At 44.6% G+C, this 26,905-nt stretch overlaps 1 protein-coding gene across 1 annotated transcript in view; it reads left to right on the top strand.

The window, feature by feature from the left end:
• LOC115108569 (transforming growth factor beta receptor type 3-like) overlaps nt 1-26,905 on the top strand; it is a 149,842-nt gene that overhangs the window by 78,472 nt on the left and 44,465 nt on the right. The window contains exons 5-7 of the mRNA XM_029633071.2: nt 16,235-16,418; nt 24,320-24,482; nt 25,238-25,385. Coding sequence (XP_029488931.1) covers nt 16,235-16,418; nt 24,320-24,482; nt 25,238-25,385 — 495 coding nt within the window. The remainder of the gene's footprint in view (nt 1-16,234; nt 16,419-24,319; nt 24,483-25,237; nt 25,386-26,905) is intronic.

Raw genomic sequence — 26,905 nt, 5'->3', positions numbered from 1 at the left:
CAACCTCAGGAGGCTGAAAAAATTTGGCTTGACACCAAAAACTCACAAACTTTTACAGATGCACAATCGAGAGCGGGCTGTACCACCGCCTAGTATGGCAACTGCTCCACCCACAACCGTAAGGCTCTCCAGAGGGTAGTGAGGTCTGCACAACGCATCACCGGGGGCAAACCTCCTGCCCTCCAGGACACCTACACCACCCGATGTCACAGGAAGGCCAAAAAGATCATCAAGGACAACAACCACCCGAGCCACTGCTTGTTCACCCCGCTATCATCCAGATGGCGAGGTCAGTACAGATGCATCAAAGCTGGGACCGAGAGACTGAAAAACAGCTTTTATCTCAAGGCCATCAGACTGTTAAACAGCCATCACTAACATTGAGTGGCTTCTGCCACCATACAGACTCAATCTCTAGCCACTTTAATAATTAATAATTGGATGTAATAAATGTATCACTAGTCACTTTAAACTATGCCACTTTATATAATGCATTACATTTACATTTAAGTCATTTAGCAGACGCTCTTATCCAGAGCGACTTACAAATTGGTGCATTCACCTTATGACATCCAGTGGAACAGCCACTTTACAATAGTGCATCTAAATCTTTTAAGGGGGGTGAGAAGGATTACTTTATCCTATCCTAGGTATTCCTTAAAGAGGTGGGGTTTCAGGTGTCTCCGGAAGGTGGTGATTGACTCCGCTGTCCTGGCGTCGTGAGGGAATTTGTTCCACCATTGGGGGGCCAGAGCAGCGAACAGTTTTGACTGGGCTGAGCGGGAACTGTACTTCCTCAGTGGTAGGGAGGCGAGCAGGCCAGAGGTGGATGAACGCAGTGCCCTTGTTTGGGTGTAGGGCCTGATCAGAGCCTGGAGGTACTGAGGTGCCGTTCCCCTCACAGCTCCGTAGGCAAGCACCATGGTCTTGTAGCGGATGCGAGCTTCAACTGGAAGCCAGTGGAGAGCGGAGGAGCGGGGTGACGTGAGAGAACTTGGGAAGGTTGAACACCAGACGGGCTGCGGCGTTCTGGATGAGTTGTAGGGGTTTAATGGCACAGGCAGGGAGCCCAGCCAACAGCGAGTTGCAGTAATCCAGACGGGAGATGACAAGTGCCTGGATTAGGACCTGCGCCGCTTCCTGTGTGAGGCAGGGTCGTACTCTGCGGATGTTGTAGAGCATGAACCTACAGGAACGGGCCACCGCCTTGATGTTAGTTGAGAACGACAGGGTGTTGTCCAGGATCACGCCAAGGTTCTTAGCGCTCTGGGAGGAGGACACAATGGAGTTGTCAACCGTGATGGCGAGATCATGGAACGGGCAGTCCTTCCCCGGGAGGAAGAGCAGCTCCGTCTTGCCGAGGTTCAGCTTGAGGTGGTGATCCGTCATCCACACTGATATGTCTGCCAGACATGCAGAGATGCGATTCGCCACCTGGTCATCAGAAGGGGGAAAGGAGAAGATTAATTGTGTGTCGTCTGCATAGCAATGATAGGAGAGACCATGTGAGGTTATGACAGAGCCAAGTGACTTGGTGTATAGCCAGAATAGGAGAGGGCCTAGAACAGAGCCCTGGGGGACACCAGTGGTGAGAGCACGTGGTGAGGAGACAGATTCTCGCCATGCCACCTGGTAGGAGCGACCTGTCAGGTAGGACGCAATCCAAGCGTGGGCCGCGCCGGAGATGCCCAACTCGGAGAGGGTGGAGAGGAGGATCTGATGGTTCACAGTATCGAAGGCAGCCGATAGGTCTAGAAGGATGAGAGCAGAGGAGAGAGAGTTAGCTTTAGCAGTGCGGAGCGCCTCCGTGATACAGAGAAGAGCAGTCTCAGTTGAATGACTAGTCTTGAAACCTGACTGATTTGGATCAAGAAATGTTTACATACCCTACATTACTCATCTCATATGTATATACTGTACTCTATACCATCTACTCCTTCTTTCCTATGCCGTTCGGCCATCGCTCATCCATATATTTATACAGTGGGGCAAAAAAGTATTTAGTCAGCCACCAATTGTGCAAGTTCTCCTACTTAAAAAGATGAGAGAGGCCTGTAATTTTCATCATAGGTACATTTCAACTATGACAGACAAAATGAGGGGGGAAAAAATCCAGAAAAACACATTGTAAGATTTTTTTATGAATTTATTTGCAAATTATGGTGGAAAATAAGTATTTGGTCAATAACAAAAGTTTATCTCAATACTTTGTTTTATACCCTTTGTTGGCAATCACAGAGGTCAAACGTTTTCTGTAAGTCTTCACAAGGTTTTCACACACTGTTGCTGGTATTTTGGCCCATTCCTCCATGCAGATCTCCTCTAGAGCAGTGATGTTTTGGGGCTGTTGCTGGGCAACACGGACTTTCAACTCCCTCCAAAGATTTTCTATGGGGTTGAGATCTGGAGACTGGCTAGGCCACTCCAGGACCTTGAAATGCTTCTTACGAAGCCACTCCTTCGTTGCCCGGGCGGTGTGTTTGGGATCATTGTCATGCTGAAAGACCCAGCTACGTTTCATCTTCAATGCCCTTGCTGATGGAAGGTTTTCACTCAAAATCTCACGATACATGGCCCCATTCATTCTTTCCTTTACACGGATCAGTCGTCCTGGTCCCTTTGCAGAAAAACAGCCCCAAAGCATGTTTCCACCCCCATGCTTCACAGTAGGTATGGTGTGCTTTGGATGCAACTCAGCATTCTTTGTCCTCCAAACACAACGAGTTGAATTTTTACCAAAAAGTTCTATTTTGGTTTCATCTGACCATATGACATTCTCCCAATCTTCTTCTGGATCATCCAAATGCTCTCTAGCAAACTTCAGACGGGCTTGGACATGTACTAGCTTAAGCAGGGGGACACGTCTGGTACTGCAGGATTTGAGTCCCTGGCGGTGTAGTGTGTTACTGATGGTAGGCTTTGTTACTTTGGTCCCAGCTCTCTGCAGGTCATTCACTAGGTCCCCCCGTGTGGTTCTGGGATTTTTGCTCACCGTTCTTGTGATCATTTTGACCCCACGGGGTGAGATCTTGCGTGGAGCCCCAGATCGAGGGAGATTATCAGTGGTCTTGTATGTCTTCCATTTCCTAATAATTGCTCCCACAGTTGATTTCTTCAAACCAAGCTGCTTACCTATTGCAGATTCAGTCTTCCCAGTCTGGTGCAGGTCTACAATTTTGTTTCTGGTGTCCTTTGACAGCTCTTTGGTCTTGGCCATAGTGGAGTTTGGAGTGTGACTGTTTGAGGTTGTGGACAGGTGTCTTTTATACGGATAACAAGTTCAAACAGGTGCCATTAATACAGGTAACGAGTGGAGGACAGAGGAGCCTCTTAAAGAAGAAGTTAAAGGTCTGTGAGAGACAGAAATCTTGCTTGTGTGTAGGTGACCAAATACTTATTTTCCACCATAATTTGCAAATAAATTCATTAAAAATCCTACAATGTGATTTTCTGGATTTTTTTTCTGATTTTTATCTGTCATAGTTGAAGTGTTCCTATGATGAAAATTACAGGCCTCTCTCATATTTTTAAGTGGGAGAACTTGCACAATTGGTGGCTGACTAAATACTTTTTTGCCCCACTGTATGTACATATTCTTAATCATTCCTTTACACTTGTGGGTATAAGGTAGTTGTTGTGAAATTGTTAGATTACTTGTTAGATATTACTGTATTACTGCACGGTCGGAACTAGAAGCACAAGCATTTCACTACACTCGCATTAACATCTGCTAACCATGTGTATGTGACCAATAACATTTGATTTGATTTGTTAGACATGGGATCCTTCCCACTGTGAAGAGGGAAGGGGATAGGACTCCTCCCTGGTGACTGTTCAGGGATACTTTAATGTACCCTCAGTATCATATATTCACATAAACAGATTTAGTCATTTTCATCTAAATAGTTTATGTGAGATTTTCTTAATGGCCTTGGCAAGCTACACATATACACGTGAGTCATATGTGAGTCCTATTCAGACACATTCACTCTAACAATGAAGTGACTGTACCAGATTAGCTGTCTGTCTGTGGAGTTCCACTCTGGTCCTTAGCTATGGCAAAGTAAGGTAAGTGTTGGGTTGTGTGTTTGAGTGACAGCTCCAGGCCCTCTGGCTGTGCGCAGATCGAGTTGCCTTGTACATCCTATCTGTTAGCCTGTCTGCACTTAGCCATAACCAGATTCCCAGGAGCCTCTGCCTGCCTCCGTTTCAGGTACCCAGGAGCCTCTGCTCTCCTCAGGTTCAGGTACCCAGGAGCCTCTGCTCTCCTCAGGTGCAGGTACCCAGGAGCCTCTGCTCTCCTCAGGTTCAGGTACCCAGGAGCCTCTGCTCTCCTCAGGTTCAGGTTAGCTCCACCGGGACGCCTCGTTAACATGCCACCATGGAACCCAGACACACAATGACTGGACAACGAGACGGGACAGGGTGAAAGAAAGGATGTACACCCACTCTTCCTGTCCCGCAACTGTCGGTGCTTCACTCTGCCTGTTTGTCCTGTAGGAGGATGTGGAGGAGGAGGAGGAAGAGGAGGAGGAGGAGGTGAAACCCCAACATACTGCATGCAGCCACATCTCCCCTGCTTAAAGCACCATCCTCATGACTAGAGCCACACTTGCCTCATCTTACTCTCACTGGTCTGACTGTCTGTCTGACACAAACACTATGCCACTGTGAGGGCTGAGCTAGTGGAGACAGCTAGCAGCTTCCAGAGAGTTGGAGAGATGGTGCTGTGTGGTGGATATATGGAGTAACAGAAACTATAGTAACACCTCGACCCAGACCTTCTTTATGCTGTTAGAGAGCTTGTTTCCTGGGGCTAATGGGCCATGCATCAGCCCTGCTACACACACACACACACACACACACACACACACACACACACAAACACACACTTGATCAGCTCTGCCAAGGCCTCGTTTCCTGGTCCCCCATTCTAGGGTCCACAGACAGACACGGATGGGCCCTGGAACCGTTGCAGTTTAGCCCTACTCTGTCTGGTAAACACACTGTTGCTGTTGGCCCACTGCACCCTCCTAACCTCCAGCCTTTTAAAATCCAGACATTCTGTTGGTAAACATGCTCCGCAACACTCCCTGTCAATCAGAAGTACTGAGTAATGAAAGAATACCAATTCTAACATGAAATGAAAGATGGACACAGCAAATCAAGCCAATGTAATTTCAGGAGGGGACAATTACAATCTGAAAGAGGGCATGTTTCCATGTCTTTAGGGAAGTTGGCTGTATGACTTTGTCTGTGTCTCTATTGCATATGGTGTTATCGTGCCTCTTTGTTTGACTAGTTTGATCTGAAACACATCTCTGTTCTCTCTGGCCTTTTGATGGAGCAACATTGTAAAGTTTAGATGTTGGAATGTGCTCTTTCTCTGTTTGCCAAGTCTTCCTCATTTTCCCTCTCTTTTCTTTCTTTTATTACATTATTTGAACTTGGTGTGTGAATTGATTAATGACGCCAGAGGAGATGGCTGCCGTTTTACGGGCTCGTAACCAATTGTGGTATTGTGTGTTTTTTTATGTGTAACTTATTCTCTTATGACGAAAAAGAGCTTCTGGATATCAGAACAGCGATTATTCACCTCGTACTGAACAAAGATTGTTTCTTTAATGAGTCTAATGCGAAGGATTTACTTCAGACACCGGACAAGGCCCAAATCCCCGTCATTCGCATGAAGAAGAGACAGAGATACTGTATAATGGTCATAGGTCAGGGTGCCTTGTAAGAATCAGATGGCGAGTGAGTAACCCGCCTCTACTATCAGTCCTATTAGCCAACATGCAATCATTGGATAATAAACTGGATGAGATCCGATTTAAGCCTATCCTACCAACGGGACATTAACTGTAATATCTTATGTTTCACTGAGTTGTGTCTGAACGACAACATGGATAACATAGAGATGGCTGGGTTCTCCGTGCTTCGGCAAGATAGAACAGCTGTCTCCGGTAAAACAAGGGTTGGCGGTCTTTCTATTTGTCAATAACAGCTGGTGCACGAAATATAATATTAATGTCTTGAGGTTTTGCTCGCCTGAGGTAGATAAGCTGTAGACCACACTATTTACTATTTTTCATCTATACTTTTCGTAGCTGTCTATTTACCACCACAAACCGATGCTGGCAATAAGACCACACTCAACAAGCTTTATAAGGCCATAAGAAAACAAGACAATGCTCATGCAGAGGTGACGCTCCTAGTGGCCGGGGACTTTAATGCAGGCAAACTTAAATCCATTTGACCTAATTTCTACCAGCATGTTACATGTGCAACAAGAGGGGAAAAAAACTATAGACCACCTTTACTCCACACACAGAGATGCATACAAAGCTCTCCCTCCATTTGGCAAATATGAGCATAACTCTATCTTCCTGATTCCTATTGACAAGCAACAACTAAAGCACGAAGTACCAATACATACGGAAGTGGTCAGATGATGCAGATGCTAAGCTACAGGAGTGTTTTTCTAGCACAGACTGGAATATGTTCCTGGATTATTCCGATGGCATTGAGGAGTACACCACATCAGTCACTGGCTTCATCAATAAGTGCATTGATGACGTCGTCCCCACAGTGACCATACGTACATACCCCAACCAGAAGCCATGGATTACAGGTAACATCCGCACTGAGCTAAAGGGTAGAGCTGCCAATTTCAAGGTGTGGGACTCTGACCAGGAAGCTTATTAGAAATCCCGCTATGCCTTCCTACGAACCATCAAACAGGCAATACAGGACTAAGATTGAATCCTACTACACCGGCTCCAAAGCTCGCCGGATGTGGCAGGGCTTGCAAACTGTTACAGACTACAAAGGGAAGCACAGCTGTGAGCTGCCCAGTGACACAAGCCTACCAGACGAGCTAAATTACTTCTATGCATGCTTCGAGGCATGCAACACTGAATGAGAGCACCAGCAGTTCCGGACGACTGTGTGATCACTCTCTCTATAGAGGTCAACATTCATAAGGCCCAGGGCCAGACGGATTACCAAGACGTGTACTCCGAGCATGCCCTGATCAATTGGCAAGTGTCTTCACTGACATTTTCAACCTGTCCCTGACCGAGTCTGTAATACCAACATGTTTCAAGCAGACCACCATAGTCCCTGTGCCCAAGAACACCAAGGGAACCTGCCTAAATGACTACCGATCCGTAGCACACACGTCTGTAGTCATGAAGAGCTTTGAAAGGGTGGTCATGGCTCACATCAACAGCATCCTCCCAGACACCCTAGACCCACTCCAATTTGCATACCGCACCAACAGATCCATAGATGACGCAACCTCTATTGCACTCTATATTGCCCTTTCCCACCTGGACAAAAGGTACACCTATGTGAGAATGCTGTTCATTGACTACAGTTCATCGTTCAACACGACCACCCCTCATCACTGTCAAACGCTCCCTAAAACACTTCTGTGAGCAGGCCTTTCTAATCGACCTGGCCCGGGTATCCTGGAAGGACATTGACCTCATCCCGTCAGTTGAGGATGCCTGGTCATTCTTTAAGAGTAACTTCCTCACCATATTAGATAAGCATGCTCCGTTCAAAAAATGCAGAACTAAGAACAGATACAGCCCTTGGTTCACTCCAGACCTGACTGCCCTCGACCAGCACAAAAACATCCTGTGGCGGACTGCAATAGCATCGAACAGTCCCCGCGATATGCAACTGTTCAGGGAAGTCAGGAACCAATACACGCAGTCAGTCAGGAAAGCTAAGGCCAGCTTCTTCAGGCAGAAGTTTGCATCCTGTAGCTCCAACTCCAAAAAGTTCTGGGACACTGTGAAGTCCATGGAGAACAAGAGCACCTCCTCCCAGCTGCCCACTGCACTGAGGCTAGGGAACACGGTCACCACCGACAAATCCATGATTATCGAAAACTTCAACAAGCATTTCTCAACTGCTGGCCATGCCTTCCGCCTGGCTACTCCTACCTCGGCCAACAGCTCCGGCCCCCCTGCAGCTCCTCGCCCAAGCCTCTCCAGGTTCTCCTTTACCCAAATCCAGATAGCAGATGTTCTGAAAGAGCTGCAAAACCTGGACCCGTATAAATCTGCTGGGCTTGACAATCTGGACCCTCTATTTCTGAAACTATCCGCCGCCATTGTCGCAACCCCTATTACCAGCCTGTTCAACCTCTCTTTCATATCGTCTGAGATCCCCAAGGATTGGAAAGCTGCCGCAGTCATCCCCCTCTTCAAAGGGGGAGACACCCTGGACCCAAACTGTTACAGACCTATATCCATTCTGCCCTGCCTATCTAAGGTCTTCGAAAGCCAAGTCAACAAACAGGTCACTGACCATCTCGAATCCCACCGTACCTTCTCCGCTATGCAATCTGGTTTCCGAGCCGGTCACGGGTGCACCTCAGCCACACTCAAGGTACTAAACGACATCATAACCGCCATCGATAAAAGACAGTACTGTGCAGCCGTCTTCATCGACCTTGCCAAGGCTTTCGACTCTGTCAATCACCATATTCTTATCGGCAGACTCAGTAGCCTCGGCTTTTCGGATGACTGCCTTGCCTGGTTCACCAATTACTTTGCAGACAGAGTTCAGTGTGTCAAATCGGAGGGCATGTTGTCCGGTCCTCTGGCAGTCTCTATGGGGGTGCCACAGGGTTCAATTCTCGGGCCGACTCTTTCTCTGTGTATATCAATGATGTTGCTCTTGCTGCGGGCGATTCCCTGATCCACCTCTACGCAGACGACACCATTCTATACACTTTCGGCCCGTCATTGGACACTGTGCTATCTAACCTCCAATCGAGCTTCAATGCCATACAACACTCCTTCCGTGGCCTCCAACTGCTCTTAAACGCTAGTAAAACCAAATGCATGCTTTTCAACCGATCGCTGCCTGCACCCGCTTGCCCGACTAGCATCACCACACTGGATGGTTCCGACCTTGAATATGTGGACACCTATAAGTACCTAGGTGTCTGGCTAGACTGCAAACTCTCCTTCCAGACCCATATCAAACATCTCCAATCGAAAATCAAATCAAGAGTCGGCTTTCTATTCCGCAACAAAGCCTCCTTCACTCACGCTGCCAAGCTTACCCTAGTAAAACTGACTATCCTACCGATCCTCGACTTCGGCGATGTCATCTACAAAATGGCTTCCAACACTCTTCTCAGCAAACTGGATGCAGTTTATCACAGTGCCATCCGTTTTGTCACTAAAGCACCTTATACTACCCACCACTGCGACTTGTATGCTCTAGTCGGCTGGCCCTTGCTACATATTCGTCGCCAGACCCACTGGCTCCAGGTCATCTACAAGGCCATGCTAGGCAAAGCTCCGCCTTATCTCAGCTCACTGGTCACGATGGCAACACCCATCCGTAGCACGCGCTCCAGCAGGTGTATCTCATTGAGCATCCCCAAAGCCAACACCTCATTCGGCCGCCTTTCGTTCCAGTACTCTGCTGCCTGTGACTGGAACGATTTGCAAAAATCGCTGAAGTTGGAGACTTTTATCTCCCTCACCAACTTCAAACATCAGCTATCTGAGCAGCTAACCGATCGCTGCAGCTGTACATAATCTATTGGTAAATAGCCCACCCATTTTCACCTACCTCATCCCCACAGTTTTTATTTATTTACCTTTCTGCTCTTTTGCACACAAATATCTCTACCTGTACATGATCATTTATCACTCCAGTGTTAATCTGCAATATTGTAATTATTCGCCTACCTCCTCATGCCTTTTGCACACATTGTATATAGACTCCCCTTTTTTTTCTCTACTGTGTTATTGACTTGTTAATTGTTTACTCCATGTGTAACTCTGTGTTGTCTGTTCACTCTGCTATGCTTTATCTTGGCCAGGTCGCAGTTGCAAATGAGAACCTGTTCTCAACTAGCCTACCTGGTTAAATAAAGGTGAAATAAAAAAAAAAAAAATAAAAAACACCATAGTGCCCACAAAGCTCATCACTAAGCTAAGGACCCTGGGACCGCACACACCTCCCTCTGCAACTGGATCCTGGACTGACGAGCCGCCCCCATGTGGTAAGGGTAGGTAACAACACATCTGCCACGCTTATCTTCAACGCGGGGGCCCCTAAGGGGTGCGTGCTCTGTCCCCACCTGTACTCCCTGTTCACCCATGACTGCATGGCCAAGCACGACTCCAACACCATCATTAAGTTTGCCGACGACACAACAGTGGTAGGCCTGATTACGGACAAAGATGAAACAGCCTATAGGGAGGAGGTCAGAGACCTGACAGTGTGGTGCCAGGATAACAACCTCTCCCTCAATGTGAGCGAGGAAGGCCGAGCACTCCCCCATTCTCATCAATGGGGCTGTCATGAAGAGGGCACGAAACACCTTTTCCCCCTCAGGAGACTGAAAAGATTTGGCATGGGTCCTCAGACCCTCAAAAGATGATACAGCTGCACCATCGAGAGCATCACCGCCTGGTATGGCAACTGCTCGGCCTCCGACCTCAAGGCACTACAGAGGGTAGGACCTCTATACCAGGCTGTGTCAGAGGATGGCCCTAAAAATTGCCATAACTTCGCCACCCTAGTGTCATGCGGTACAGGAGCAGTACAGGAGCTTCTCTTCTAGGTCCAAAATGCTTCTTAACGTCGACCCCCAAGCCATAAGACTCCTGAACAGTTAACCAAATGGCTACCCAGACTATAAAGCATTGACCCCCCCCCCCCATTTTTACGTTGCTGCTACTCTCTGTTTATTATCAATGCATAGTCACTTTACCTCTACCTACATGTATATATTACCTCGACTAACCTGTGCCCCCGCACATAGACTCTACCGGTTCCCCCTGTATATAGCCTTGTTACTGTTATTTTATTGTTGCTCATTAATTATTAGTTATTAGTTATTAGTTATTTTTATATTTTCTTCATTGTTTTCCTTTTGATTTATTTATTGTTTACTTCAGTTTATTTATTAAACACTTTCTTAACACTTATTTTTTTCTTAAAACTGCATTGTTGGTTAAGGGCTTGTATGTAAGCATTGTTGGTTAAGGGCTTGTATGTAAGCATTGTTGGTTAAGGGCTTGTATGTAAGCATTGTTGGTTAAGGGCTTGTATGTAAGCATTGTTGGTTAAGGGCTTGTATGTAAGCATTGTTGGTTAAGGGCTTGTATGTAAGCATTTCACTGTAAGGTCTACACATGTTGTATTCGGCCAATGTGACAAATATCATTTGATTTGATTTAAATCTCTATCTTTTTCCTTTTTGTCTCTCTTTAAATCCCTCTCCCCCCTCTCTCTCCCATTCAATTCAATTCAAAGGGCTTTATTGGCATGGGAAATATGTTTACATTGCCAAAGCAAGTGAAATAAACGATAAAAAATTAACATTATACTCATTAACATTATACTCACAAGTTTCAAAGGAATAGACACATTTCAAATGTCATATTATGGCTATGTACAGTGTGTTATGATGTGCAAATATCGTTCTCTTTGTTCTCTTTCTTTTTCTCTTGCTCTCTCTGTCTCTCTATCTTCTTCTCTGTCTTGTTCTCGCTCGCTCTCTTTCTTTCTTTTCTCTACTCATCTATCTTTCTATATCTCGGTCTTTCTCTGTATCTCTTTCTTTCATCTCTCTCTCTCTCTCTCTCTCTCTCTCTCTCTCTCTCGATCTATGTAATTGTTAATTGGAACCATGGCCAGCCCAATATTGGCTTTGATGCAGAGACAGATGGTGTTGTTTTCTACACAACAGCTCTCCCTGCCAGTACACACACACACACACACACACAAGGAGTTTGATTAGCTATCCAGGAGCCAGTCTTGAGAGAGCAGATCAAATCACCCACAAAAGCATTTATCACATTTATATAATCTGCATTAGAGCACGCTCCTATTATCTCACATCCCCTCTCTGTCTCTCCAAACAGACATGGTGTTTTCTCAGGTTGTGCTTTACTGTGGGTGTTGCTTAGGTAGTAGGATTGCAGCACTCTGATAATGAATATAAAACATTTGGCATGGCGTCTCTCCTCTCCCCTCACCACAACTGGCACATATGGAAGTAATATGTAGACTCACACACATAGGCAGAGAGGCCAGGAAACCAACCACAGGCAAATATGCTTTTAAAACGCCACAGACCATGCAGGGTACTGGGCAGCATGCACATGTTATTGTTGGGTTTTAAACTTTGCGGAGAGAAGCAAGGGACCAATGTTACAGTAAGCAGGCTTAGCTCTCTATGGCTGTTAGGTAGACATGAGTGGATTGTCAAAAAATCTCTTTGAAAGTGTGGGTAGTATTTAATTGTGTCACGTTGCATGTTCTGCTGAACAGTTGAGGATGCCAAATGCTTTTTCAACAGATATGACCCTTCCAATTGTGTTATACCCATGGAAATTAGGCTAGCACGCTTGCCAGAGGCTAGTATTTTTCATATTGGGCTTGTAGAAAATGTTCCAGACTAGAGTTCCATCCCTGGTTATACTCAAGTACCCTTATATTTGGCTTTGAACTGCCCAAGAACTCCTCATTGGAGATTAACTCCATGCTCAGTTAGGTAGAATGAGGTTAACTTTTGGCTTTGCAAAGTTCCCCGGCGCTCACCTCTGAGTGCAGACCTGAGCTGATTCCAGACCAACAGAAAGAGGCCAGACAGACAGACAGGCCATGCTTGGGTGAGTTAGGTGTTAAGGTATATGATACAGCGAACCCAGGACTAAGATTGTCTGTTTGTCTGTCTGTCTGGGTCTGTTTGTGAGCAGAGGAAATATAAACAACAATGATTTATGTGTTCAGGGATAAAGTTTAGGAATAATGCCCTTTCTCTCTCTGCATGTTTAGTCATATCCTCCTCTTCTTTTCAGGGAGAACGGGGTGGTAAGAAGCACAAGGCAACGAGCAGCGTACATGCCTATGACAGTAGGGACAATATAAAGACAAAAATGTATGTTCTGTGAATTGTATGAATCATTGAGTTAATCGTCACATTGTGTCAGTCATTGATGTCTATGCATATAGCACTACGTTGAAGTATTGTTGATACTCTGGGAGTGGAAAAATTAAGAATAGCATTGCTTTTACATTTTCAAGAGGTTCTCATGCAAGTGCTGGCTTCACAGTTTGTGTTCTTGTAAAAGTGGATGCTAGTGGCATTTACTTTCTTCAAACTTTCAAGTCTTTGATAAAAACATTACTCATATATTCCATTTTTTTTTAAATCTCAAAATCCCTCCTCTCTCTCTTTCTTTCTCTCTCTCTTTCCCTCAGCTAACTGGTCGAGTCCCAAAGTGGGTCTCTCCGAGTCTCTTCTTTCATATTCCCATATCATATTATTGAGGTGTCAAATCACCATGTAAAGGCCTGGAGCTAATTTGGGGTTTCAGGCTTCCCCCACTAATTCTTTAAGACTAATTACAGTCATATTTCCACAATTAAATTGATAAACTCTGCTGAGCTTGGGAAGGTTTCCCAAAGTAAACCCCTTCCTCCTCCTCCTCTTCCTCCTTCCCTCTCTTTGCTCAGCGTTCCTCCATTGCTCTATTTCACATTTGATAGCTTAGGTGAGGCAGTCAGGCAATGGCACGGTGCTCCATCTTTCTCCACTTAAGTTTTCCTTTCCTTCCTGCCATAGTCTTAGTAAACGTTATTGCTAAAAATAAATATCTACCCTAGCGGTGAATTCTTCGACAGTGTTCGTCTCCCTGGTTTTGGAATTTATTATCTGTGGTGACAATGCCAGGAACATAGAGAGGAGAGGCCAGGGGTCAGGCAGATAGTGTTGGCTAGTGTGTGTGTGTGTTTGTGTACATGCATGTGTGTGTGTGTTTGGGGAATGGAGAACCTTTCTGTCTGGAGCTCCAAATAGGGATGGAGAGATAACAGAGATAATGTAACTAATTTTCACACAAACAAATGGACACCATGATCTGAAAAATTAACTAACGTTGCAGTAGATTCTTGTGTTTTTGCTTTCCTCTCCCCCCTCTTTGGAAAATTCCTATTAACCAAAATCTGGGGAAGGCAACAAAGTCTGAATGATCGTAATGATCCTATATGTCCACCTACGCTTTAGGGAAATGGTCCATTCAGCACTACGCTCTATCAATTTAGTTCTATGAGTTAATGTTTTAATTTGGCCTGCCAGGCAGCATGTTGTCAGCTGCCCCCCACTTTACATTGGAGGCCTTGGTAATAAGAATGACAAGTATGGAAATATAATGAGGTAGGCTATATAGACGAGACTGTGTGTTGGAGCCGCCGACTGGCCTGGGATGCTCAGCCCTGCTCACAGTTGTACTACAGTCAGTAGTAGGTTTTTCAGCGCATGTGAATGTTTATCCCTCTGAAATGAAGCATATGGGTCGAGGTCCATTAAGAACCAAAAGGGGTGGTCTCTCTTTCTCTGCACATGCACACACACACTCACACATGCCAAGTTTCTATCTTTCCCTCCATCCCTTCCTCAATCCCTCCTTCCCTTTCTGCCAGAAGACAAACCAGCATTTCATTGTGGGCTCAGCTTACATTTTCTTCTTCTTCTTTTGACTCTGCATATTACAGCTGGGTTTTGTGCTCTCACACTTTTTTACCTACCTAGGCTTAGGCTGCGTCTCATTGTATCATCCCACTCTCAGCCGGCTCTAATATGGCAAAATGATCTACTTTGAGATGATCCCCAATGGCAACGCCAAACAAACATACTGCATTGATAAAAGTTGTCTCTTTCTTTTGTACCTCTGAGTTATTGTGTGTGTGTGTGTGTGTGAGCATGCATACACAGACACGCGCATCTTGCACATGTTTTACCTATGATGAAGACAGATAAGTGTTTGTGCATATGCAATCACATGCGTGTGTGTATCTGCTAGCTACATTCATGACAGACAGCTCCATACTACTCCAGGTGTTTGCTGCCATTTTGATAAATCCCTGCACACTGCTTACGCACAATAACAGGTTATATAAACAGTAGAAACCAGACACCTTATTGTGCAAGGGGACCTTGTGTGAAAATAAGGAGAGAACATTGTGAGAGGTCTTAAAATAATGAATGGGGATGGTGTGAAAGATGTGTTTGCGCAAAGTTTAGATGGAAGTTTTAAATTTGGAAAGGTCTGTTCATCTCTTTTTTTGTTTGCCTCTAGGCAGGCCTTTACTTTTATTGTCTCAAATTTGTTATTTTCCCAAAAAGTGGATGAACATATCAATACAGAATTGAGTTTTATGTGCATATCTTTATCAACGAAGAAGTCGTTGTGAGTGAAAGTCTTGAAAACCACGAGCCCAATAGAAAATACAGCTTCTGAACAGTAAATCACAGCTACCTTGTGGTAGCTTACCATTTTATGTCCTCAGTAACACTATACATGTAGTTCCTTCAGTAGCTGAAATGGAGACTGCAAATAATAATAAAAAGTTATTTGATGTAGATTAGACTATCAAAAATCATCCCTATGATATTAAATCAATGCTTATTGCTCTCTGGACTAGATATACCGATACTGTAAATCCTTACTGTTCCTATGGTATCTCTGTGTTTCGTCTCCCTAGGTCCATAATGCTTTAGGTAGTCTCTTAGCACCGATTTCCCACACACTGATTAAGCCTTAGTCTCTCTAGACAGCTGGGTTGCCTCCCACAATTTTCAAATGTTCCAGCTAGGGTCAGGTTTTTCGACACTAATTAAGCCTTGTTCTAGACTAAAAATAATTTCCAATGGAGATTCTCCATTGAGCTTGCTATTTAGTCCAGGACTAGGTTTTATCTGTGGCTGGGAAACCGGGCCATAGTGTCATACAGAAACCTACTGTATCACAGTCATTCTGTGGAATCCTTACCTTCAGCTCTTTTCTCTCACCGGCAAAGTGATGTTCCTCTGTGGTTCCTTTAGCCCTGAGACAAGGCTGTAGACTCCTATAACTGACTATGAGAGTCTTATTACACCTACTGTAATGCCATAGCAGCCTACAGCCATGTCTTGGGGCTATTTCTTCTGATGTACAGTGTCTGTCTGTAATCTCATTGTGTCTCTCAACCCTCCAGCTATCTGAAACCTCAGTGGTCCAATTCCCTGTGTCTTGTGTTGTGCTGATACATAGCTGTAGACTCCTACAGTATGACTCCTAACACACTACAGCCATGTCTCAGGGTTATGTCTCTTGATGAAAAGTGCACTGTATGTCTGTCTGTAAAGCCATGGTGTCTCTCTTACTGACTGTCTATAACATTGTTGTATCTCTCCTTCCTCCAGGTATCTGGGGGATCTGATGTCCACTTCCCTCCAGGGAACTTCTCCCTCCACTGTCATGTTCAGAAGGAGTTACTTCCCCATGGCAACGAACACCTCCTCAACTGGGCCACCAAGAAGTACAGAGCCGTTACCTCCTTCTCCGAACTCAAGATTGCCCTGGACATCTACATCAAAGTGGGAGAAGGTGTGTTTTACTGTTAGAGGGACAGTATGGAAAAAGGTGGTACCTAGAACCATAAAGGGATCTTTGGCTGTCCTTTCTGTAGGATAACCATTGGTTTCAGGTGAAACCATACATCAAAGTGGGAGAATGTGTGCCACATTCTCGTTTAGAATGCCTGGGGACTTTTACACCTAATTTCACTAACTGTATATTTTCTTTGCCTTGTGACAGGCCTTTTCTTCCCCACTAAACCTTAATTAAGGGGTTCCTACTCAGTCAGTCATTCTTAATGGAGGCCATACAGTAGCAGAGCACACACTCTCTGTTTTCTGACTTCTCAGTTCCACTAGCCAACCTTCAGGTGCACATAGACTTGACCAGTTGCACATAGAATTTCTTTATTTTGTAATCTGGCACCTTGCTTTCCTTGCTTGTCACTTTTCTTATTTGGCCATGAGCCCAGAGTCAGTGGAGTGAGGAAGAAGTGACTGATGGAAATGCGTAGTAGGTTTGTGAGGGATCGCTGCTCTGATTGCTAGCTTGTGTGTAGGCCTGCTGCCATATTTGAGGCCTGATAGACTAGTCCTGTGCACTCTGAGAAAAAGAGGGAAGTGGCAGAGTTGTACCGAAGTTGATGAAACAAGAACCAAATTTGTAGACTGAAGAGATCAAACATGGGACTGTTTCTTGCTATTCAAGTCTTCAAGCAGGTTTAGTCAAATACACGAGAGAGATCTATTTATCATATTATCTCCTACTTAACTCCTCAAGCTGCTGTTAAGTAAGATGATAGGGGCCTTGCTCCTCAACTTGCGTCTATAGGAAGATCTCTTCTGAGCAGCAAAGTTTGTAGTAAACTAAACTGTCGAAGGCATTAATGGGTTTAGGGAATGTGAGATGTTCCTTGATAACTATGAGCTGTAAGTGGAAAAAACTGTGAAGAGGTGTCTTGAGCAAAAGCAGACATTGGGGGCCTCATCTCCTCTCAACCAGTCAGTAGAGTTACTGTAGTAGGGAGGCTGGCTGTTGAAAGTCCAGGGCTCCTCCAGGGATGTTGTGTGATTGATCCATTGAAGCCATGCTTCACTCCTTCCTTCACTGTTTCACTCCCCACTGGTCTTTTAGAAACCGAACCGACAGCACGTTCAACTTCATCAACATCCAGATAGATAGTCGTTAATAGGTCTCCTATCTTTCAATGCAAGACAATATCACAGTTACTGCCAGGAGTGGAGTGGAGTAATGGCTCCATTACACATTACAGCATTATGTCAAAATCAAATCAAATTCTATTGGTCGCGTACACATATTTAGCAGATGTTATTTCGGGTGTAGCAAAATGCTTGTGTTCCTTGCTCCAACAGTGCAGTAATATCCATCAATTCACAACAATACACACATCAAAGTAAAATAATGGAATTAAGAAATATAGAAATATTAGGACTCCGACATTGCTCATCTTAATAGTTATATATTTTTTAATTCAATTATTTAACTTTTAGATTTGTGTATATATATATATATATGGGTTTATATATATATATATATATATATATACAGTACCAGTCAAAAGTTTGGACACACCTACTCATTCCAGGGTTTTTCTTTCTTTTTTTAATTTGTACTATTTTCTACATCGTAGAATAATAGTGAAGACATCAAAACTAATGAAATAACACATATGGAATCATGTAGTAACCAAAAACGTGTTAAATATTTTAGATTCTTCAAAGTAGCCAACCTTTGCTTTGATGACATCTTTGCACACTATTGGCACTCTCTCAACCAGCTTCACCTGGAATGCTTTTCCAACAGTCTTGAAGGAGTTCCCACATATGCTGAGCACTTGTTGGCTGCTTTTCCTTCACTCTGCTGTCCAACTCATCCCATGTCACGTTCTGGCCTTAGTTCCTTTTTCATGTCTTTATTTTAGTTGGTCAGGGCGTGAGTTGGGGTGGGCATTCTGTTGTTTTCTATGTTTTGTTCTGTTGTTATATTTCTATGTGTTTGGCCTAGTATGGTTCTCAATCAGAGGCAGGTGTCAGTCGTTGTCTCTGATTGGGAGCCATATTTAGGTAGCCTGTTTTCTATTGTGTTTTGTGGGTGGTTGTATCCTGTGTTTTCACCATACGGGACTGTTTCGGTTGTTTGTTTGTACTTTTGTTATTTTGTTGATTTATTAAATATATCATTATGGACACTTACCACGCTGCACATTGGTCTGATCCATGCTACTAGAAATTATGTTACATCCTAAACCATCTCAATTTGGTTGAGGTCGTGTGATTGTGGAGGCTAGGTCATCTGATGCAATTTGTGTAATTTTGACCAAGGCACACCTGTTAATTGAAATGCATCCCAGGTGACTACCTCATGAAGCTGGCTGAGAGTGTGCAAAGCTGTCATCAAGGGTGGCTACTTTGAAGAATCTCAAGTATAAAATATTTACATTTGTTTAACACTTTTGGTTACGACATGATTCCATGTGTGTTAGTTCTGATCTCTTCATTATTAGGGCTGGAAAAACCTTGGATCATTGCTATTCCAACTTCCCCGACGCATATAAGGCCCTGCCCCGCTCTCCTTTCGGAAAAGCTGACCACGACTCCATTTTGTTGATCCCTGCCTACAGACAGAAACTAAAACAAGAAGCTCCCGCGCTGAGGTCTGTTCAACGCTGGTCCAACCAATCTGATTCCACACTCCAAGACTGCTTCCATCACGTGGACTGGGATATGTTCCGTATTGGAACAGACAACAACATTGACGAATACGCTGATTCGGTGAGCGAGTTCATTAGAACGTGCGTTGAAGATGTCGTTCCCATAGCAACGATTAAAACATTCCCAAACCAGAAACCGTGGATTGATGGCAGCATTCGCGTGAAACTGAAAGCGCGAACCACTGCTTTTAATCAGGGCAAGGTGACTGGAAGGAAACATGACCGAATACAAACAGTGTAACTATTCCCTCCGCAAGGCAATCAAACAAGCTAAGCGTCAGTATAGAGACAAAGTAGAATCTCAATTCAACGGCTCAGACACAAGAGGTATGTGGCAGGGTCTACAGTCAATCACGGATTACAAAAAGAAAACCAGCCCCGTCACGGACCGGGATGTCTTGCTCCCAGGCAGACTAAATAACTTTTTTGCCCGCTTTGAGGACAATACAGTGCCACTGACACGGCCCGCAACTAAAACATGCGGACTCTCCTTCACTGCAGCCGACGTGAGGAAAACATTTAAACGTGTCAACCCTCGCAAGGCTGCAGGCCCAGACGGCATACCCAGCCGCGCCCTCAGAGCATGCGCAGACCAGCTGGCTGGTATGTTTACGGACATATTCAATCAATCCCTATCCCAGTCTGTTGTTCCCACATGCTTCAAGAGGGCCACCATTGTTCCTGTTCCCAAGAAAGCTAAGGTAACTGAGCAAAACGACTACTGCCCCGTAGCACTCACTTCCGTCATCATGAAGTGCTTTGAGAGACTAGTCAAGGACCATATCACCTCCACCCTACCTGACACCCTAGACCCACTCCAATTTGCTTACCGCCCAAATAGGTCCACAGACGATGCAATCTCAACCACACTGCACACTGCCCTAACCCATCTGGACAAGAGGAATACCTATGTGAGAATGCTGTTCATCGACTACAGCTCGGCATTTAACACCATACAGTCTTGAGATAGAAGCTGTTTTTTAGTCTCTCGGTCTGAGCTTTGATGCTCCTGTTCTGACCTCGCCTACTGGATGATAGCGGGCCTTAGCTCAAGTGGTTGATGTCCTTGATAATCTTTTCGGCCTTCATGTGACATCGGGTGCTGTAGGTGTCCTGGAGGGCAGGTAGTTTGCCCCCGGTGATGCGTTGGGCAGACTGCACCACCCTCTGGAGAGCGGGATACCAGGCAGTGATACAGCCTGATAGGATGCTCTCAATGGCCATCTGTTAAAATTTGTAAGAGTCTTAGGGGCAAAATTAGGGGCAAAATATCTTCAGCCTCCTGAGGTTGAAGTTGCGCTGTTGCGCCTTCTTCACCACACTATCTGTGTGGGTGGACCATTTCAGACCATGTCAGTGATGTGTATGCCTTGGAACTTGAAGCTTTTCACCTTCTTCACTGCTTCCCTGCTGTCTCATGGAGTCCACAATCAGCTTTTTGTTTTGTTGAAGTTGAGGGAGAGGTTATTTTCCTGGAACCACTCCGCAAGGTCCCTCACGTCCTCCCTGTAGGCTGTCTCGTCATTGTTGGTAATTAGGCCTACTACTGTTGTGTCGTCTACAAACTTGATGATTGAGTTGGAGGCAGAGTGAACAGGGAGTACAGGAGGGGGCTGTGGGGCCCCTGTGTTGAGGATCAGTGTAGTGGAGGTGAGGTTTCCTACCTTCAACACCAGGGACCGGCCCATCAGGAAGTCCAGGACCCAGTTGCACGTGGTTCAGACCCAGGGTCCCTAGCTTAATGATGAGCTTGGAGGGTACTACGGTGTTGAAGGCTGAGCTGTAGTCAATGAACAGCATTCTTACATAGGTATTCCTCTTGTCCAGATGGGATAGAGCAGTGTGCAGTGTGATGACGATTGCATCGTCTGTGGGTCTTTTGGGTCGGTATGCAAATGGAAATTGGTCTAGGGTGTCAGGTAAGGTGGAGGTTATATGCGATTAGTCATTTAGTTCAGTTGCCTTTGCTTTCTTTGATACAGGAACAATGGTGGACATCTTGAAGCAAATGGGGATAGCTGACTGGGATAGAGAGAGATTGAATATGTCCGTAAACACTCCAGCCAGGATATGGCTAGGGATGCAATCTGGGCTGGCAGCCTTGCAAGGGTTAACACACTTAAATGTCTTACTCAGAGAATGAGAGCCCACAGTCCTCAGGAGTGGCCTGTGTCGGTCGCATTGTGTTATCATCAAAACTGCTGAAGAAGGTGTTTAGCTTGTCCAGAAGCAAGATGTCGGTGTCCACGACGTGGCTGGTTTTCCCTTTGTAGTCCGTGATTGTCTGGAGTCCCTGCCACATAGATCTCGTGTTGAATTACTCCACTTTGTCTCTGTACTGACGTTTTGCTTGTTTGATTGCCTTACGGAGTGCATAACTGCACTGTTTTTTATTCAACCATATTCCCGGTCACCTTGCAATGGTTAAATGCGGTGGTTCGTGGTTTCAGTTTTGCGTGAATGCTGCCATCTATCCATGCTTTTTTATTTGGGAAGATTTTAACAGTCAGTGGGAACAACATCCCCTATACACTTCCTGATTAACTCAGTCACTGTGTCAGTGTATACGTCAATGATATTCTCAGAAGCAACCCAGAACATATCCCAGTACACATGCTCAAAATAAATCTTGAAGCATGGATTCTGATTGGTCAGACCAGCGTTGAATAGACCTTAGCCTAGGTACTTCCTGTTTGAGTGTCTGCCTATAGGAAGGGAGGAGAAGAATGGAGTCGTGATCTGATTTGCCAAACTGAGGGTGGGGGAGGGCCTTTGTTTCTCTCCCTTCTGGGATGGCTACAATGGTCAATAGTTTTTGAAGTGCGAGTTGTACAGGCAATGTGTTAATAGAACTTCTGTATCTTTTTCTTCAGATTCATTTTTTTAAAGCCCCCAGCTACAATAAATGCGTCTTCAAGATTTGTGGTTTTCAGTTTGCACAAAGTCAGGTGTAGTTCCTTGAGGGCTGTCGTGGTATCGGCTTGAAGGGGAATATACACGGCTGGTACTATAACCAAAGATAAATCTCTTGGGAGGTAATACGGTCTGCATTTGATTGTGAGGTCGGTATTCTAGGTCGGGTGAACAAAAGGACTTCCTGAACGTTATCAGAATCACACCACGAGTAGTTAATCATGAAACATACACCTCAGGCCTTTGTTTTGTGCTCTCCATGTTCTGTGCTCTCCATGTTCTTAGTCACTTGGAGGAGAGGAGAGAGACACACACACACACACACATACACTCATCCTCAGCTCTTCAAAGTGCCATGAGGAGGTTCGGGGAGGAAGGTGCCAAACCTTTACTTTATATTCTCTAAACCTCACTACTGTCCAAGACCTTGTTTGCCAAATAAGGAAGCATCTGTCTTGTGATTCCTCTGAAAAGATGGAGAAGAGATTGCATGCCTGGGCAGTTGGATGGAGTATAATAATATTTGAGTAAATAAATTATAATTTAGAATGGTGGGAAACCTGACAGGAATTACTGATTGGATGCGTTTATGACTGATATTGTTCAAAATGTATTTTCAAAACATATTGGCCTTAATTTTGTCAGAACCTGAATAATAGTGTTCAATGCTAAACCTGTCTGTATGTCCCTGTCTTTTACCAGCAATCCCAAAGTGTTTAGACCGATTAAATCGGAATGGTAGATTAATTAGGGTCGATTTCAAGTTTTCATAACAATTGGAAATCTGTATTTTTGGGCGCCGAGTTGCTGATTTTTTCATTTATATATATATTTTTTTATACCATTATTTAACTAAGCAAGTCAGTTAAGAACACATTCTTATTTTCAATGACAGCCTAGTGGTGGGTTAACTGCCTTGTTCAGGGGCAGAACGACAGATTTTCACCTTGTCAACTCGGGGGATCCAATCTTGCAACATTACAGTTAACTAGTCCAACGCAATAACGACCTGCCTCTCGCTCGTTGCACTCCACAAGGAGACTGCCTGTTACGCGAATGCAGTAAGCCAAGGTAAGTTGCTAGCTAGCATTAAACTTATCTTATAAAAAATTATCAATCATAATCACTAGTTAACTACACATGGTTGATGATATGACTAGATATTATCTAGCGTGTCCTGCGTTGCATATAATCTGACTGAGCATACAAGTATCTAAGTATCTGACTGAGCGGTGGTAGGCAGAAGCAGGCACGTAAACATTCATTCAAACAGCACTTTCGTGCGTTTTGCTAGCAGCTCTTCGTTGTGCGTCAAGCATTGCGCTGTTTATGACTTCAAGCCTATCAACTCCCGAGATGAGGCTGGTGTAACCGAAGTGAAATGGCTAGCTAGTTAGCGCGCGCTAATAGCGTTTCTAAAGTCACTCGCTCTGAGCCTTCTAGTCGTTGTTCCCCTTGCTCTGCATGGGTAACGCTGCTTCAATGGTGGCTGTTGTCGTTGTGTTGCTGGTTCGAGCCCAGGGAGGAGTGAGGAGAGGGACGGAAACTATACTGTTACACTGGCAAGACTAAAGTGCCTATAAGAACATCCAATAGTCAAAGGTTAATGAAATACAAATGGTATAGAGGGAAATAGTCCTATAATTCCTATAATAACTACAACCTAAAACTTCTTACCTGGGAATATTGAAGACTCATGTTAAAAGGAACCACCAGCTTTCATATGTTCTCATGTTCTGAGCAAGGAACTTAAACGTTAGCTTTCTTACATAGCACATATTGCACTTTTACTTTCTTTTGCAACACTTTGTTTTTGCATTATTTAAACCAAATTGAACATGTTTCATTATTTACTTGAGGCTAAATTGATTTTATTCATGTATTATATTAAGTTAAAATAAGTGTTCATTCAGTATTGTTGTAATTGTCATTATTACAAATACATTAAAAAAAAAAAGAAATCGGCCGATTAATCGGTATCGACTTATTTGGTATCGACCTCTAGTTTAGATATCTCAAAACGTTGGCTGAACAAACTGTAGTGTAAATACTCACCCATTTGCTCATGAGTAATCATCTTGAAAGTTAAAAAAAACTTGCACACAGCGATTCCCAGTATCACTTCAGTATATTAAGCTTACGTATTGTCCTCTCTGCGTTCGTCAGAGCTTCTTCCTCTTGACGATTAATCATGTATAATCACATCACATCCAGTGTTCGAATTATACATCGAGTCATGATCTCATCTCATAATCGCATCCACCCACCTTCTCCTTTCCTCTTCCAGACCCAGTGTTCTCCGATACTTGCAAGATCGACAACAAGTTCCTCTCTCTGAACTACCTTGCTGGCTACGTAGAGTCCCAGGCCTCTAAAGGCTGTGTCCTGTCTGGACCAGACCAGGACCAAGAGGTCCACATCATCGAGCTGCAAGCACCCAACTCTAGTAGGTCAGTACTGTAATCCACCACAACCATAACATAAACATAACTCCAGCTGGTCAGTACTGTAGCCCACGACCAGAACCAAAAAATAGTCTGACCCAAATAGGGTGCACGTTTATCTAGTTTGGGCTGGTTTCCTGGACAGATTAAGCCTAGTTCTGGACTAAAGAGATGGAGATTCTCTATTGAGCTTGCTTTGAGTCGAGGAGCAGACTTAATTGTTCACTGGGAAACTGGCCCTTTATGTCAATACAATACACATTATGTCGATCACAGTAACTCTTAGCACAAACCTTAATGATCTCAGTGTAATTTCCCCATTACAAGAGGCCTGAATGATCTCTCTCTCTCTGGTCTCTGGTAGTTTGTTTTGGATACGAAGGAAGAGGGTGGGTAATATTGACCTTATGATGTTTTGTTAAGAACTCTACCTCAGGCTCAGAGTCTATGAGGTTGTCCCAAATTGGCACCCTATTCACTATTCGCCATTTGGGATGCAACCTATCTCCAGTCTGCCAGATAATCGCCTCACTCTTCCAGTGGTGTGATTAATTTGTATATGCATGAAGAGCCCAGAAATACATGTATTTCACCATACTTCCACTATGTGGTCTGGTCTGTTACACACATGTCCTCCTCTTTCTGGGAATACTTCCAGTTTCTTAATCAGTTGGCCAGACTGAGAGAAGGCATGTAAATACAGAGTGTTTTGGGCCTTCCAAAATTCTTATGTCTCTCTCTCTCTCCCTCTCCTTGAGCAGTGCGTTCCAGGTGGATGTGATCGTTGATCTGAGGCCGTTGGGGGCAGATGTTCTGTTGCCCCGTGACATCGTGCTGCTGCTGAAGTGTCAGAAGTCTGTCAACTGGGTCATCAAGGCTCACAGCATCAGCGGGAAACTGAATGTAGTGGTACGTGACTCAGAACGTCACTCTTAACGTAACAAACACACAAACAAACACTCTTTCCTTTTGGAAAGAGCTGTTTTGACCTAAATAAAAATTATTTGATTTTCAGTAGTAGCAGTTTATTTAATGGCCATCTCCAGAGACCCAAGACTCCATCCCTCAGCTTTATAGCAAACCAAGTGGCGGCACTGTTGAGTTCAAATTGAGTAGTTCTACTTTCAGATTTCTCACTTCCAAAATGTTTTTCACTGTCTCAGTAACACATCACAATGGCACTGATGGTGTGAGGGGATACAGGCAGAATAACCATGTCACAACACATGACTAGACAGGCACAGCAGACAGACAGGCATGTCACCACTTTGTGTTGCTGACCAATACATTTGTCACAATCTGAGGAGTGTTGAATTGGCACCTGGTTTCAACCTGCCTGCAGGGGATGTAGGGATGGAAGGAGGGAGGGGGATGGATGAACCGTGAAATATCACCCTGACAGCACTAAGGGTTGTCATCGCATCAAATAAGGAAGGGAAAGGAGGAGGAGAAAGGAGGAAGAGAGGAGGGGGGCAAGACATTTTCATAGGCTCATCACAGACAGTATTTGTGCTCACAGCCTGACCTGTTTGTCATCCATGATAATGTGAGTTATGAGCGCTGCTGACTGCAGGCCCTGGCTGACTGCAGGCCCTGGTTGCATCCCAAATGACACCCTATTCCCTATAAAGTGAACTACTTTTGACCAAAGTACTATGGGCCCTGGTCAAATGTAGTGCACTATAATGGGAATAGGGTGCCATTTGGGAGCAGTCCTAGCTCTGCCTATGGTTTCACCAGACCTGAGTGGTTTGGATTCCAGAAACAGTAGGGTGTTTGGATGGGTAGGCGTATAACGCAAACGTGTATTAACACAAAGGTTGGCAGTTTACCTGCAGTTTACCTACTGACCTGCAGTTTACTGTTCTAGGACAGTACCAGTACCAGCTTGGTCCTATATGGGTTGGCAGGTAGCCTAGCGGTTAAGAGCGTTGGGCCAGTAACTGAAAGGTTGCTGGTTCAAATCCCCAAGCTGACTACGTGGAGAAAAAAACATATGCTGATGTGCCCTTGAGCAAGGCACTTAACCCTATTTGCTTTGGATAAATTACAAAAAATAAATATCTGTTTAACATGACAGTTAATAACCAAATCAAATATTATTTGTCACATGCGCCGAATACTTAACCGTGAAATGCTCGCAGATCTCGACAAACCATTTCTGTCTGAACCTTGCGTTGTGCACGGGGCATTGTCATGCTGAAACAGGAAAGGGCCTTCCCCAAACGATTGTCACAAAGTTGGAAGCACTGAATCGTCTAAAATGTAATTGTAGGCTGTAGCGTTAACATTTCCCTTTACTGGAAGAAAGGGGCCTAGCCCCAACCATTATTCCTCCTCCACCAAACTTTACATCTGGCACTATGTATTGGGGCAGGCCGGATCACCTGTTGCCATTTCTCCCATTCTGTCTCGGCTTCTATCTGTCC

This window comes from Oncorhynchus nerka, linkage group LG24 (assembly GCF_034236695.1).
Source record: "Oncorhynchus nerka isolate Pitt River linkage group LG24, Oner_Uvic_2.0, whole genome shotgun sequence".
In the NCBI taxonomy this organism is placed as follows: Eukaryota; Metazoa; Chordata; class Actinopteri; order Salmoniformes; family Salmonidae; genus Oncorhynchus; species Oncorhynchus nerka.
This window is presented reverse-complemented; position numbering and strand designations above follow the sequence as displayed.